The sequence below is a fragment of the Botryllus schlosseri genome, chromosome 15, assembly GCF_051294905.1.
Source record: "Botryllus schlosseri isolate E-star chromosome 15, Bs_hap1, whole genome shotgun sequence".
Classification (NCBI taxonomy): domain Eukaryota; kingdom Metazoa; phylum Chordata; class Ascidiacea; order Stolidobranchia; family Styelidae; genus Botryllus; species Botryllus schlosseri.
The window spans coordinates 24,211,672-24,227,465 of NC_137250.1; the positions used below are offsets into that span (position 1 = coordinate 24,211,672).

The following is a 15,794-nucleotide window of genomic DNA, read 5'->3' on the forward strand; positions in this document are numbered from 1 at the left end:
TGACTTGTGAAATGCTTCTATGCTATCATTTTATTTCTAATCTAATTCATGGTTTTCCTGGAAAAGCTACAAGAAAACTGTATAGTGCGAAATGAGCCATGCTCGGTGTACAGACATTTACCGTTCGTATGCTTATGAGAATGAAATCTGATTTGATATGTAATTAACTTGATTTTTGTTGCTTTTCTTTCCGATTCGGAGTTTAATTTAATTTCCCACTTCAAATTCTAATCTGAATTGAAAAAAAACTGTGTAACTACAGAATAATTCTAATTCTAATCTAATTTGAAAATAGCTGAAGACTGTCTCGTTGCTAATTGTCTAATTGCCGTTGCGTTGGATGCGCGAGGGTAGAATTTATCCTGAGAAATCGTCCCGCGCTCGCGCGGCTGCAATCGGCCTGTCGAGTTGAAGTCGGACTCGCATATAGACAGAGTTCTAAGAACGTTCTTAGGTCACGCCGGTCCGTCAATCATTTCAAATCATATACAAAGTTCTTTTCAATTGTCTGCAAGTTGCTGTCAATTACCCGTGACAAATGCCAGCCAAAAATGTTTGAGTTTATTTCAACATGAATATATTATTCAAATGAATACTGAAGCTTTGTACCTCCAACAGTCTCACCAATCACCATAAGATTGCGATACAATGAAAAATATGGGAAGGTATCGAAGCCACGTGTATTAGTCTTTCAATCACACACCCGCGTAAGCCTAGAACATGAAAGTAACAGCCATACACATGATACTGACTGAAAAGTAACGTAAGATAACATAAAAATGACAAGAGTGTTTAAAACGAGGTGGCATGTGTCGGTATGGGCGAAATCGGTGTCATATCTTGGCCCAGAAATCTAGCTACTATTTATTTAGTATTCTGCTTGTGTTTTGACTTGAAGTGTCGCATAGATGGCGAAATACTCGCCATTTCTGATCGATGTCTCATATTTTTTGTTTACCGCAGTTTGTCCGCGCTTGGACAAATATGTTGTCGAGGTCGGCCAGAACTTGCAACAAAGAATATTCGGTCGTTGTGTTATTGATATCAAGTTTAGCGTCGCGGATAGTTGTTAGCGATTACAATTCACAATACCTTAGTAATCGGTCGTTTGGAAACCATGCAACCGTCAGGGACTTGGTGCGGTGCGATAATTTTCGTCAAGTACGGTACGAAATACCGGTATTTCTACAGTACCGTACTTTTTATGTACTTCTTGCTGTGGAGTTGGAAATGTCGATAAATGTTGTAGTGCAGTTGCGTTGCTTACTGTAGCAATGTCACCGAGTGCGTTGCGAATCGCTTTGCTGCTTAAACCATGGTCGTGGCGCACCAGACCGATAATGGTGCGGGGTGCCTGTATTTTCAATAATAATAATAACACTATTACCATCTGATTTTGCATGATACCGTAGTTAGTTATGATGACATGACATCAATCGTGAAAGAGACAACAATGAAATAGTATAGGCCTACCTATTTAGCCGTATAAATCGTAACCTGTGATAGATATATAGATTACGATTAATTAGAATAAGGCTATCCCTGTTTCTGGCTTAGAACGACGATGTTGTTAATTTGTTGAATACCATCAACATAGGCGTTTGTGGGGTTGAGAATTTTATAACAATGTGCTCGATCAAAAATGTGTTATTGAAAAATTGATATTGAAATTATGTAAATAAACCCAAATATTTTCGGCTGACACTCGTATAGGGTAGCTAATCGTCAGCAACTAGTATTACCTACGTTACCATATGTTTTTTAGTCAACACGATAATATTTAATGTAAAAATGTTCACAATATTCGTCTTCTCGTCCGCTTTTAGATATTTTGTGACTTGTAAAATGTGTCCTCTTTTTCTCATCTCAAAATATGGTAACCCTGACGGGTGTCGTGTCAGCCGAATATATTCGGGTTTATTTCAGTAGGAATATATAATTCAATTGTATATTGAAGTTCTGGACCTCGAAGAAACTCTTCACCAATGTGTATTGCATGGTACGATCAACGTTATAAATTTGGGTAATAGGCCTATACTATAATAATTTTACTGTAACTGTGCGATATTTTATAACACCGCAATGCCTATTGCTATGAATGTTATCGTGTTGTTTTGTCTTTAGCTAATCAATTTCCATCCTTGCCTATCGCGCACGACTTCGCGGATTTTAGTCTAATAAACGCATCGATTAAACTAAATATAAATGCCCATGCGCAACGTCAATTAGCTACAACATATTCTCGGATCAATCAAGATATTTGTTTTACTACGCACAGTACCCTTCACAAGGTAATATCGCGCGTGCAGATTCGGATGTATGTATGACTGTATATGATCTGAAAAGTCATAGCCTACTTGCGTACTGCGCGCGTAAACAGAATCCGCAATTCTTGATTATGACGCATTAGATCTCAGCCTATGTGTTTGAGAATCACATTTTGCGATCGATCGCTTTGTTATTGCGAAGGGATTACGACAAATCGAGAGCAGCGCTCGTGACGTTTAACGAGTCGAGAAGCTCAGTCTAGGAAAGCTACTTTTGAGCGATCGTCGCGCGTGTACGATTTCACTGTGTTCAATAATTCATCGCTCGTGCGAGCCTGCATTGATCCGATGCTGCTGCGATTCGCTTTTCGTGGGTTATTCGCAACGAGATGGTAGCAGAAATGGCGCCAAATTGGAAGATTGTCTGTTGCGGGAAGGCTGATTGTGAAGCAATTTAGCTCGATAGCTTCGATATGTTAAGGTCATCGTACTCATTGCGTAAAATTAAATAGAAATCGATCGAGTTCTGTCAAGCGCCAAGAGTTTATAAGCAGACAGTGTTTGATTCATAAAAAATATACATAAATTCATTAAATTGGACTGGAGATGGCCCATACTGGTCTTATTGCTCGTCACCACCATAGCAGTTGGGTGACGAGTGAGGAGGGACAGTTACTTTTAGTAGTGCATGGTTTGCAAACCATATGAAATAGGATATATCTATGCTTCAAGCAGTCAGATGCGGAATCATATATTTATACAGAACATCGGCCTGTTGTCATATGACTATGACCATGACTAGAGTAGTCGAAAGACCATGAATATCAGGGCAACAACATTAGATAACAGAGAAGAAACACACAAAAAAAAACATAACAGCAGTCGTGGCAATATGCCAATCATAATAATGTTGGAAGCAGTAACGGGAGAGATAATAAACGGAGCTTGGTATTGTTCACTGAGCGTTTGCGTGATTATTAATCGATTATTCCTGTCTTCAGAAATACGACTAGATTTTGTCGCGTACTGCCCCCTAAACTGCAAGCCGTCCCCATGACGATGCCATCGGTCGACTGCCCCACTCCGTACACGCAGCATTCTGCCACGAAGAGCATCGTGCTGGACCGCTTCAACCAGCGCGTCCAAGGCCTACGCCAACATTCAAACGTAAGGATAGTTACGTTGCATGATCGAACTTCTTGGAGGTACAGAACTTTACTATACAATTAAATAGTAAGTCCATATTGAAATGAACATACTATTAAATTGTATCTCGAGTTTTCGTGACCTCATTATGTTATGCTCATTTCTAACCCTGCACGCGACTCGTGAATAGCGTTTCGAGAAGTCCCGTGCGCTCGTTGAGTCGTTGAGTGGGCTTCGTCGTCTGCGATTTTTTGTCGAGTGCTATGTCACAAACCATCAATTAGCTAATTGATCACAATCTTGAATACACATTTGTTTATATCGGCAACATTCGGCTAGTTGTATTCATGAATCGCTCCTTCACGAACGTAATATCACTGGGAACACCGGTTCGTCTGGTGCCTTCCTATTGGATTTCCTGTGTCGCTGAGTGAGACTTGAACAAATACGGTCGGGAGTAACACAATTGGTTACATAATGACGCCTACCTGTTCGCCTTCACGGCTCCATAACAAATTGCTGATGTGCTGTATGTATGATTTTTAATCATGGATTCACGAGTCGTGACATATTTCACTACTCATGTTCGCTTACAAGCGCCATGGAAGCATACTTGGACATCTAGATACTTGTAGTTGTTTGAATAAACTAATTAGGGGGAAATGGCAGTGGTCTAATGTAATTTGTGAAATGTTTCTATACCCTTATGTCATGTTAATTCTAATCTCAGCTGTCTTTTCTGAAAATGCTACAGGAGAACTGGCTTGTGCAAATCGAGCCAAGCTTGCTGTATAGACATTCGCCATTCCCAAGCTTATTAGAATCATCTACGATTTGATATTACCTGAACTTGATTTTTGTTTCTTTATAATTTGGAATTAAGTTCAATTTCCATGTTTTTGCGAAGCAGTCATTTTAATTCTAACCTAAAATTGTAGCCATCATTCTAATACTAATATAGTTTGGTAAACCTGATAATTTTCTAGCTGTCCAACTCTTTCTAACTTTGTGACAGCGTATAATTTATTTTCAGAGATGCCAGAATCAATACCAGATGTCGCAACAAACTTTGCGAACGAACGAAAAACGAAACACCAATCTTCTCCGTCAAAGATTGCAAGAGAACAAACTGAAAAAGGGAAGCAAATGCAAGATGGTGGGTCGTGTTAGAAGGCTTCCGTGAATATGGTCAGAGAATCCTCATAAATGACTGGAGCTTCAAGTACCACTCGAGAAACACTCTGATTATGTATTTCCTTGAAACCGTTGAGACTGTGGCTGTTAACATTTTGCTATCTTTAAAAATGGATTCTTACTAGGCTTGCACAAACTACCAATCCAGTTGGTTGACGGTTAACTAACTACCGGTACTAGTTTTTAGAGTAACTCTAGTTCTAGTTGCAGATTTTCAAATGTGAGTAGTTCTAGATCTAGTTGTGCATTTCAAAAAAATTTGTTGCCACTCAACTAGAAAATACCAAGTACCTATCATTATCTGGAGTGAATGGTGATACCAGTGTTCTGTTGTGTAATGTTCTTGCAGCCATTGTTATCTCACAGTCATCAATCCTGACAATGGCGTAGTCAGGGGTGGGGGTTTGGGTTCAAAACCCGTCCCATTTCAAACTAGTAGGCTACTGATGGTCATGTGGAAAACCAACTGATTCCACTAAAGTAAAATTGAATGAGTTTGTCCGGAATTGAATCCAGTTAGTTGTGTTTTAAGTTAGTTAGTTTTAGTTAGTTGCAGATTTTTAAACGTCATTAGTTCTTGTCCTAATTGAGCTTTGAAAAGCGAGTAGTTCTAGTTCTGGTTCAAGTTGCTCATTTTGAAAATTCGATACTTTATACAAGTCTGATTCTTCTGTATTAATGAGATTTGCAAATATCTTCTAGTCCTAGTTATTAACCCTGTGTCTTCACTTGGTCCGTGTGAAGATTCCCTGCTGATTAAATGCAGTCACGGGTTAGCCAATGATGTCTGATTGGCTTCCCCGAGGGCAGATTTCATCAAATACTGATGCCGGCGTTTGAGAAAAATGAGGTTTTCTTGAACGTGAGGAATTTTTATTACATTATTATGTCATACTGGTTCTCCTAGTTCATTGAAATCCTATCGTGAATATGAATTTACGTTCCGATATTCTCTCCATTTTAAGGATGCTCCCAGGAATAAAGTTCCGCCCGTTTTGGACGACGGAGAATACGCAATGGTACGACAGCCGGTGAGACTTGATTTGGTTGCGTGTTGAAACGTGTCATAAATTGCATCCATTTTTCAGACTAAAAGGAAGTTGCCCGAATGTGGTGCCGGTTTAGGTGAGTTTGCGATCAGAGTAAGATGGGTTGCGAAGTGACTAGGGCTTGGCAAAATTGACGACCTGAGTGATTCGATGCTGAATCAAGTTTTAGGCTTCAAACGAGCATTCGAGCAGACTGGATAATTCCAGTTTGTGTAATTTGAGCTAAACGCCTGTAATATAATTCTAAACTAATTTGTGAAATGTTTTTATACTCTTATTTTCATTCTAATGTTCTAATGTAATTTATTGTTTACCAGAAAATGCTACAGGAGAACTGTATAATGCGAAACGAGCCATTCGCTATTCTCACGCTCCTGAGAATCTCCTCTGATTTGATATGAACTGAACTGGATTCAATTTCCAAGTTTTCGCGGACTCAGTCATTCTAATATAATTTGGACTGTGTAACTATAATTCTAATTCTAATCTAATTTTAGAAAAACTATGCAGCTATGATTGTAACAGGGAAATTTAGTTCATTCATATTAATACTCGATTCAGATTAGAATAGCCGACTCGAATCATTGTGCCGAGCCATAGAAGTGACCCATCTCTACATGTTCACTGTTCAGGTTACGTAGAGCCTCACACACAACAGCAGGAAGCCAAAAGGATGAAGCCAGACGGGCAGAACACAAACATCGACCAACCAGGTATGTCCGGCACATCTCGGCAATCAAGGATTGCTGTATGGGGATTTCTTGTTGTCAGAATTTTCTCAACTTTCGGTTCAAATCGTAGCCAAATACGGAAACCCCGGCGACCAAATCAAAGTCAACGTCCAATCGAACAGGAGCGGTTCAGGTAAATACGGATCATGAGTGTTGTTGTTCATGGCAGCAATTAGTGTGACACCAAGAAGCTGTCCCCGTAGTTGGCTTGCTACTTAAGTAGAAGTACAACTAATGTCAAGATCTGCTAAATACAAGTACAAGTAGCGATTTTCAAGATGTGTCGAAGCTACTTCAAGTGAAAGTAGAAAGGGAAGATTTGAAATTACTCGTGTAGCTTTAAAATTAGATTTGATGGATGGGCTGCATGCTTTTCAGCGATTTATTGCAAGTGAGTACTTTTGAAATTCCAAAACGCATTTTCGCGACAATTGCAAAATGACACATGACACTGCAAATTTTCAAAAATTTGACAATATCACTTGTAAAGCGATGCAGCCGTATTTTAACCAAAAACTACTTTCAAACTGTAAAAAGTAAGTAATTGAATAGTAGTTTATTCAAATGAACCCGAATATTTTTCCCCGACACTTTCCAATTCTCTACTAGTTGCTGACCAGTGTCAGCCGAAAATATTCTTTGTTTTTCAATATAAATATACTATTCAATTCCGTAACTCCAAGAAGCTCTTCAAAAACGAAGTACAATTGAATAATATATTGATATTGAAATAAACCCGAATGTTTCCGACTGACACTCATCAGGGGTAATCATCAGCAACTAGTAGATACTTGGAATTGGTAGTTGCTGACGATTACCTTGACGAGTGTGAGCCAAAAATATTCAGGCATATTTCAATGTCTTGACCAATTCTATATGGAAGTTCTGTAACGCCAAAAAGCTCTTAAAAGTCAGTAGTTTTGCCAAAACAACTCATGTTGAAGTGGTCTAAAATCAAACTGCCAAGCAGTACGGTCAGGTAAAACCTACTTGATTGCTATGAAGAGTACAAGTACTCAATCACTGACCACCTCTTGTGCCATCACAGATCAAGACTCTGTGAGTGTGAAAGTCAAGCAAGAGAACGGCCGTCGTCAGAATAACACGAATAGGGTGAGTTTTGTAATGTTACCGTTCCCGAGTGTGACCTCACAGTATCCTTTGTTGGTCAGCATCAAGAGCCTGTTCCGGAAATGGGTGACGAATCCTCTTTTGGGAACGTTCAAGACTCTGATGTTCTGCAGGTGATGATCCATTGATGACTTATTTATAAGGCTGGGCACAGTGATTTGGGTTCTCGAATCTGAATCCAGTATTAATGTTTGGAGTCGGATAGTTAGAGATGATTTTTTCGAATACTGAAATGCTACGCTCCTTGTCACTAAGAGTTAAGTTATCAGCGGGAATTATAGTTTTGATACTGTTTTCCACCAACGCTGAAAATCTTGATTGGTCGTATTGTAGCAGATGACACTCGTAGTACAAATCTAACCACGTTATTGGAATGAGATATCTGTGAAGTCGCGATCAACCCACAGCATTTGTCACAAAGTGCAACAAAATAGGTGTGGAATAATCTTTAATATGATTTTAACCGACACTTTATTCTTTCTGGTTGCGTAAATGGTACATATTTGAACTTAGGGAAACATCGATAGTGTCACAATGATTTCGCCCACTATGCCCAACCCTACCTACTTGTTTAGAATGGAGTTGGCAAATTTGTTGTATTGCAGGAATTTGACGATTTTTTCGACATGTTGACCAAGCAAGTGTCGCAATCGCAACCTCCCAGTTACCCCAACAACACGTTCTCCTCGCAAAACACGTTCCAAAGTCCGCAGCAATACGTCAACACAACATCGGAACACGCGACGCAAAGGCCTCCGATGTTTCACCAGGACGCGGCGTCGACGACGCCCATGCAACATCCGCAAATGGGGAGAACTTGCAAGAGCGAGAAAGAGGAAATGTTTCACATGTTCCGTGGAAACACGGTAAGGCAGTGGTTCCCAAACGGTGTGGAATTCCCCGCTGGTGGGGAATTTCGGGATTTCTGGTGGGGAATAGACTCACTTTTGAGAAAAATCTTTACAGTTCTCCTTTATTAAAGTTCGTTTAGAAATGCCGATCGATATCTCTAATATTTCTTAGCTCATTCACAAATTCAGCGATTCATGTTATCAGTGCCTCCGATTCGCAAGAATCACCTGGGTAGCGACACATGATGTCCAGCAACTGTTTTTATTCATTTGTACACCATCATCGGTCACGAAACGTAGTGATAGAAATATCCTGATTCGTTGTAATAAGAGCTCATATTGCTGAACATGTACTCGAGGGAAATCATGGACTCGCTATTTAATAGCACATCCAGACATGCCACAAATGAAATTAGATATTTATTTAGTTTCAAGTTCTTTCAAAAGCACGCGAAAGTGAAGTTTACGGCAGCTTAAACAAACGCATGAGCTCGTCAACACCAGGAAGTTTATCTGACCCATGTATTATGATGCTACCCCGCAACATTTGGAAAATTTTCAAGCCCCTCCTATTTTACTGTTGGCTGCGCGCCAGGGTGGATACATATATTTACGGAGTCGCGTTTACGGTTACCATTTTACGGCTGTGTAATTATCAATTCCGGGGATCTTAACAATCCCCAATATCACGTATTTACTAAGCAAAGTCTTGCAAAATTTTATAAGAGGTAACATATTTAAAGGGTTGATATACAGATTTTAGGTGGGGAATGAAGGCTCGGAAAAATTAGGAAGTGGGGAATTAAGATAGAAAGGTTGGGAACCACTGCGGTAAGGGATTGACATTGTCATTATTAGGCTCGAACACAGATTAGAACGACCGACTCACAAAAACTAGGGAATTGAATTCAATTCCTAACTAGAATGAATTACAACGAAAATCAAGTTCAGCTGATATCAAATCTTAGTTGATTCTGATAAGCACGAGAATGGCGAACGTCTGTACACCGAGCTTGGCTCGTTTCGCATTGTACCGTTCTCCTGTAGCATTTTCAGGAAACATGAAGTTACATTGGAATTAAAATGAAAGCATAGAAACGTTTCACAAATTAGATCAGAATTAGATTACCGGTATTTCGCTGTAATGAGTATAATCAAACAACTAAAATGATCTGGGAATGACCCGTACTTTGTTTTTGCAGCCAGAGAATAAACCAGATGCAGCCGCTCAGTTCAACAGCCATTTTGCCGCCAGTATCTCTTCGCAGCAAAACGTTTCCGTCAACATGATGTCACAACAGCAAGACAACTATCCCCCCACCATGACCAGGCAATTGTCCAACCACAGCAACATGACCAGTCAGCATATACACCGTCTGTCGCAGGTCGTGCAGTTCCCGACATCGCCCCCTCAGGAACCGCCACCGCTTTTTCACCCACCCACGGTAAGTGCATTTTTTGTGTTTCAAAGCAAATAAATTTCAAGCAATATTGGAATTGGTCTTGGATTTAAACACCGGACAAGGAATAATCGTGATTTGTAATCGTAATCGATTGCGACGATTATTGCATTTTTGAGCAGTAGTAATAGATTACAGCGTGGAAGATCCATAGTATTACTGGGCTGAAATGTCTCGACTCGAGTCTCGTGTTATTGGTGACTCAACTTGATTCGAGTCACTTTTTTTAAATGCAGAAAATTACTCGACTCAACCTGAAAATTTTGACATGATTTGACATTACAAAACCTTTCTTTGACAAATGTTGACTTGTGAAGAACTCGAGCAGCTGAGTTACACAATATTGTAAGAATATTCAAATTCGGCTTGTAAACAATTTTGACAATCTTCTAACCTTTTTATGACATGTCAAAAACGATTTCCAGAGTCTTACTGTATATGAAATATCTCTGCATCTTCAGAACCGACAGAATCTTCAGTACGAATCTTCGGCGCAGCTTCGACACATTGCGGAAAAAAATCGAAACGAGAGAATCCGTCCGCCCTCTTCTCTGCCGCGTAATTCTCTCGCGCAAGCCATTCTCTCAGACGCATTTCAAATCATGTTTTGCCGTTGACAGATTATCACAACGAAGGTCAGCCCGTGAATGTGATGAGTCACTCTATGTCGGGCGTCAGTCAACGTTTGTCGCACATGGATGGTGCCGTGTACAGGTTTGCCAATTTAACTTTCCGTTACAACTTTCAGCAAAAGATACTCAAGTAGAAGTATACAATTAAGTAGTGTATTCATAGTGAAATAAACACACATATTTTCAGCTGTAGCTGTTCATTTCAATATGTAGAAGTAGATGTAACATTTCTACTCTATTACAAGTCCAAGTAGCTAAAACGTGTTAACACTAATGAAAGTTGAATTATAAAATGGCGGTATGAAAAGGACTTGAGTTGATAGTTTCAAAGAGTATATTTTGTTGCAGTTAACCGGAGGTTGAAAATTTTGAAACTGCAAGATTCATCTCCTGAACTAACGCAAAATGTCTAACGTCACTAGACTACAATTTCGAAAATATCTTCAGTTACCGTGATACACGTCTATATTTGGTCCTGTCTTGACAGTTTTCCCCGTAAAAGTCATTGCAAGCAATCCCAAAACTTGCTTTCTACTCGACAAAACACAAAGTTAAGAATTACGAAGTAGCGATGTCCAAGTAAAGAAAAAGCAAGTATCCTTGGCATAGTTTTGCGTCAAAACTGTGAAGTCGAAGTGGAATCAGTCAAAAAAAACATAAGCAAGTAGCGCAAGTGTGCGAAACCTATTTGAGTACCCCAAAAGTACATCATGACTTACCCCAGCTGTTTTTCAGCCGAGCCCAATTCCTGCACACGCAGCAACGATCCGAGATGATGATGCAACAGTCCGTGCATCAGGACACCATGATGATGCGGCAATACCCGTTACGCCAGAATCAACCGGCAGCCTATAACAGGTGAGTCTCTAAAACCGAGTGAACTTCGGAAAGTGACATTTTCTTTTCAAAACAGAGTTCCGGAACCGCAGCACGTCGCTCCCAATTACCATGCCAATGGTGAGTGGAACGTTCGGATTTCTTCGTAATTCAATCAAATATCTTATTATTGAATAGCATATAACAGCAATCGCTTCGATTACTCGAAATTTTGTTTCGGTCATGTCATATTTAGTGATACGATTGATGTTCGTATGAATTATCTACTAGTTACTGATGATTAGGGATGCGCACAATATTTTTAGTATTGCAATTGCACGGCCTTTTCCAATAAAAGTCATATTATCCACAAGAATCACAGTTGAACACTGTTTTCCCACATCGGATGCTTTGGTCATATCGCAACGTCCACAGAGCTACGCTTGTCACTGGAAATGACGTTTCTGTGAAGTCCTGATCGAACTACAGCATTTTCACAAAGTGCAATGAAATAGGCATGGTCGTAAAAATACCAAATGATCTTTAATCTATCGAACTGGCGTTATTTTATTTGTGATCGCAGAAAAGGTACACATCTGAGCCTCCCATGTCGCTTGTACTTTTTGGCCTGATAATGAGCGATACTCGGATACTAGACTCGAAGCCTAACACTAGACTGGCCACTCCGTTACTTGATTTTGTCTAGCCCTACAGACCAGACTTGGCCGACTAGATGATTCTAGAAGGCTAATTAGACTGATCAGAGCGAAATGGCAGTAATGTGATTCTAATATAATTTGTGACATATTTAATTGGACTAATTCTCATTCCAGTCTAATTTGTGAAACATTTCTATGCCCTGATTTCTAATTTCTGGTCCTCCTGAAAATGCTGCAGGAGATCTGTATAGTGCGAAACGATCAAAGCTTAGTGTGCAGACATTTGTTATTCTCATGCCTATGAGGATGAACTCTGATTGGATATGAACTGAACTCGATTCAATTTCCTAGTTTTCGTTAATTCTAATTCTAATCTATTTGAAAAAGACGATGTAGTTATCATTCTAATTCTGATGAAAGAGCGGCGCTCCGAAAGCTCGTTTAATAAATATAATTATTACTTTGCAAGTGGACAATAAATAAGGTGTGAAAGCAACCCAGATTTTATGATTATCTAATTCTAATGTCATTTGGAAAAGCAAGAAATGTTACAGTTGTCCAACTCTGCAACCGAGTCTCAGCGGAAATATACGGGTTTATTTCAATATGAAGATATGTTTCAATTCCATTTTGAGGTTGTGAACTTCTAAAAAGCTAAAAATCCCATGACAGGCCAACACGTTTGGAGCAACGCTCGATGGCAGCAGATGGCCTCACATCACGCCATGCAACAGCACCGACCTCAGGTAACCCCGATGCAGCGACCGCACATGAACCCCAACGTGGGATCGTCAGATCTGCCAGAGCTGGACAACAACGATCTCAAGTTCATCGACGAGATTATTCAGTAGATTTCCAAGTTGCTGCGTTTGTACATGATCGGATTTTCTCTTTGTCCTATTTATTCTTTATCTACATTTGTCTGATTGCATTCCATCTCACTCTGGCGCGAAAAATGTAGTTTTGCTGCGCGTCGGAAACATTCTTGCCACTTTCAACCTGCTCTCATCTCCTCACGTCTGTATATTTTTTATAATAAACGAAATGGAAGAGATCGTTTGTGGTACAGAACTTCGGTATGCGATTGAATACTATATTCATATCGAAATAAACGTGGGGAGAACGACGCAACATTTGCAGGACCGCAGAAAACAACATGTAGCTTACCTAAATTTAGTAGATCACGCTTAGAGAAAAGGTCCTTGATTCGTTCCCTGAAGCTTGAAATTAAATCAGCAGGCAACTGCCATGGTGTTAATGTATAAGCACGTGTTATGCTGGATGTGATATGTCAAAGTCGTTAATGATCCCGCAGAAAAGAGGCACATAGAATCCACCTCGTTTCTACGTCATCATTAAGGATTTTGACAACACAAGTGAATTCAATATGCTGTAAGCATCTGATAAGTGCAAAGGACAACCGGCTGATTCAGCCGATCGCTAGAGCATTCAAAACTTCAACTATCTACTACAAATTGAGCCCAATATGATCACACAAAGTATAGCGTGATTGTTAAGGTTTATATTTGTATTCAATGACGATTGATCGCTTCCGAAACTGGAAATTCGTTCGCCCCTTGCATGAGCTCCTTTGCATTCGCAATATTTCTTCGCGTGTTTGTGGGCTTTCCCTCGGCGCGGGTTCGATTCCCGCCATCGGAGGTTATTCTAGGCTCCTCTTCCCTCGTGTCCTTACGGCAACAAAAAAGAACCGATAAAAAAAGAAAAAGAGCAAGAAATAGCTTCTAAAAAGGACCGACGAAGAAAGAATATACTATCGAAGATGACTGTGACATCGAGTACTACTAGGTCGAGGTGGATGCCAGTTCAAGAGACCCCAACTGGTTGGTCGTTCGGCATCTATCTGTTCAATATATCGCATTGTGTGGATTGTATATCACATCGTGTGTGTGTCTTGGGCAGATGAAAGCATAATCTGACAATTGATTTATTGAAGTAAACCAGCATGTCCAGGTCCGTTTTATTATGTAGCAGATCCGGGCGCGCTGGACACCAAAATAACAACACAGGACGCAGCCAGTTTCACATGCATAAATAAATGACTTTCATAACTACCTTTCTATAAGTTCCGCTTTCCTGCCACATGTCCGAGCATTCCTAATGCCCAGCTCTTTTTTGAGATCGTGCACCGTCCATGAAGAATAATCCGTCGACATTTTCTATTGCAATAGCCACAAGCTAGCTAGGATATCAAAATACAACAAATGAAGACGACGTTTATATTGGTATCCACTGTAAACAGTGGATCACTAGGACGCGGTTCTGGCGCCCCCAAGTGTATGAATGTCTCCCATTACGTGAAACACTATGAATTTCGACAGGTTCAGGTGCAACACTGATCGGTGATGGTCATGGGGATCACTGGCCGGATTCTACACTTGACCCGCCAGTTTTGCTTCAGCGCTCCAGCTTTACTAGTGCTATCATCATCATCATCATCGGTGTGTTAGCAATTTTATCAGTTCAATTATATAATGTAAACATGTGGCCAAAGTAGTCGCCGTCGGTGCTCAAGTAGCAGTAGAAGTAGCGGTATAGGACTACAAGTATATAGTGTAGAAAGTATTCTAGCAGGGGAGATAGTGTAGTGGTTACGATAAGCGCCCAGCACGCAGGCGACCCGCGTTCGATTCCCGTCGGAGGTTTATCTGGGCTCCTCTTCCCCTGCCGTTGCCGTTCTTACGGCGACAAAAAAGCCCAGAAAAAGACCCGATGAAAGAAAGCACTCACAAAGAATGGAAAAGAACTAGTAGAAAGGGCCGCGGCTTCAAAGAGATCAACATCGAAAAAGAACTGTGACATCGGGCACTCTAGGCCGAGGTGGATGTTAGAGTAAAGGATCGCTACTGATGCGTGTCGTTCTACATCCTCCTATCTGTTCATGACATCGCATTGTACATTGTGTGTGACTTGTTCAGATAAAAATATAACCCAACCATGTTATGATATGTTATGTTCTAGGCCGTATTTTTACCTAAAAAAAACTGAAAACTGCCAAGTAGGAGTAGTCTGAAATGGTAACCCCTCGCGTACTGGGAGTGCATGTTGGTAAAATCTGCTTGAAGTATATATTTCTAAAAGTACAAGTACTTCGTTTGTGGCCACCTCTGATAACTATAAAGTTACACTTGACCTTAACATATATACGAATTTTACTGGCTCTTCGATAAAATTGTTATGTTGGCTGGAACACTGCGCACTGAAATTAGCTCAATTGCAACCCGTAGAAGCGAAGCTATGAGAGCATAAATTTTAGCTTCATTTTATTACAATAAAAATAAATTTCTTCATTTCACTGGCTACAACATGAAACTGTTAGCTTATCTGAAAAAACGATGCATAACAAATCCAGCTAAATTGCAAGGCCCGTGGAAGCAAAGTTATTACAAAACAAAATTTTGGATTCGCAAAGAGTATTGACGGTATGTAATTCTGTAATTAATAATGTTGTTAGTTGGATTACCAGAGAACCCGTCCCTTGGAGAACCCGTCCCTACCAACTCGGCCCTCGGAGAACCCGGCCCTCGGGAAATTTTGCATATCAAACACGCGTGAGAGAGAGAGAGTCTTTATTTTTCATCAAACCAAAATACATAACACTCGGCAGTGGTGGTGGTACAGAAAATATGCATGCACAGAATTCGGTATTAGATTCGTGTTCTACTTGTTGTGGTATTCACGGTGTTTTTCGACTACTCTGGACCTCGGAGAATGCGGCTCGCGAACAATTTTGTATTAAAAATGCATTAAATGTGAAGCCGGCCCTCGGGAAATATTGTATTCACCGGCAACCCTAATATCCCACCTCCACCAACCCTAATATCCCACCCCCGGCAA

General features: G+C 40.2%; 1 protein-coding gene and 1 long non-coding RNA gene across 3 annotated transcripts; one reads left to right on the plus strand and one right to left on the minus strand.

Moving 5' to 3' along the window:
• Nucleotides 1-921: 921 nt before the first annotated feature.
• Nucleotides 922-12,990, plus strand: LOC145457810 (uncharacterized). 2 transcript variants are annotated; one of them, XM_080336105.1, is made up of 16 exons: nucleotides 922-1,166; nucleotides 3,269-3,434; nucleotides 4,447-4,569; nucleotides 5,573-5,638; nucleotides 5,696-5,732; nucleotides 6,289-6,369; nucleotides 6,428-6,520; nucleotides 7,436-7,500; nucleotides 7,560-7,631; nucleotides 8,124-8,384; nucleotides 9,572-9,814; nucleotides 10,291-10,387; nucleotides 10,450-10,543; nucleotides 11,197-11,319; nucleotides 11,375-11,418; nucleotides 12,609-12,990. In XM_080336105.1, exons 1-16 carry the CDS (start codon nucleotides 937-939, stop codon nucleotides 12,785-12,787), a joined length of 1,974 nt encoding a protein of 657 aa, XP_080192231.1. In that variant the 5' UTR covers nucleotides 922-936; the 3' UTR covers nucleotides 12,788-12,990. The 2 variants fall into 2 exon arrangements, with proteins under 2 accessions (XP_080192231.1, XP_080192232.1); XM_080336106.1 differs by having other exon boundaries at nucleotides 6,458-6,520.
• Nucleotides 12,991-13,438: 448 nt separating this feature from the next.
• LOC145457851 (uncharacterized) lies at nucleotides 13,439-14,182 on the minus strand. Its single transcript, XR_013920981.1, has 2 exons — nucleotides 14,013-14,182; nucleotides 13,439-13,627 (listed from the first exon to the last, which is right to left on the minus strand). It is a non-coding gene; the product is annotated as an uncharacterized LOC145457851 (long non-coding RNA).
• Nucleotides 14,183-15,794: the final 1,612 nt, after the last annotated feature.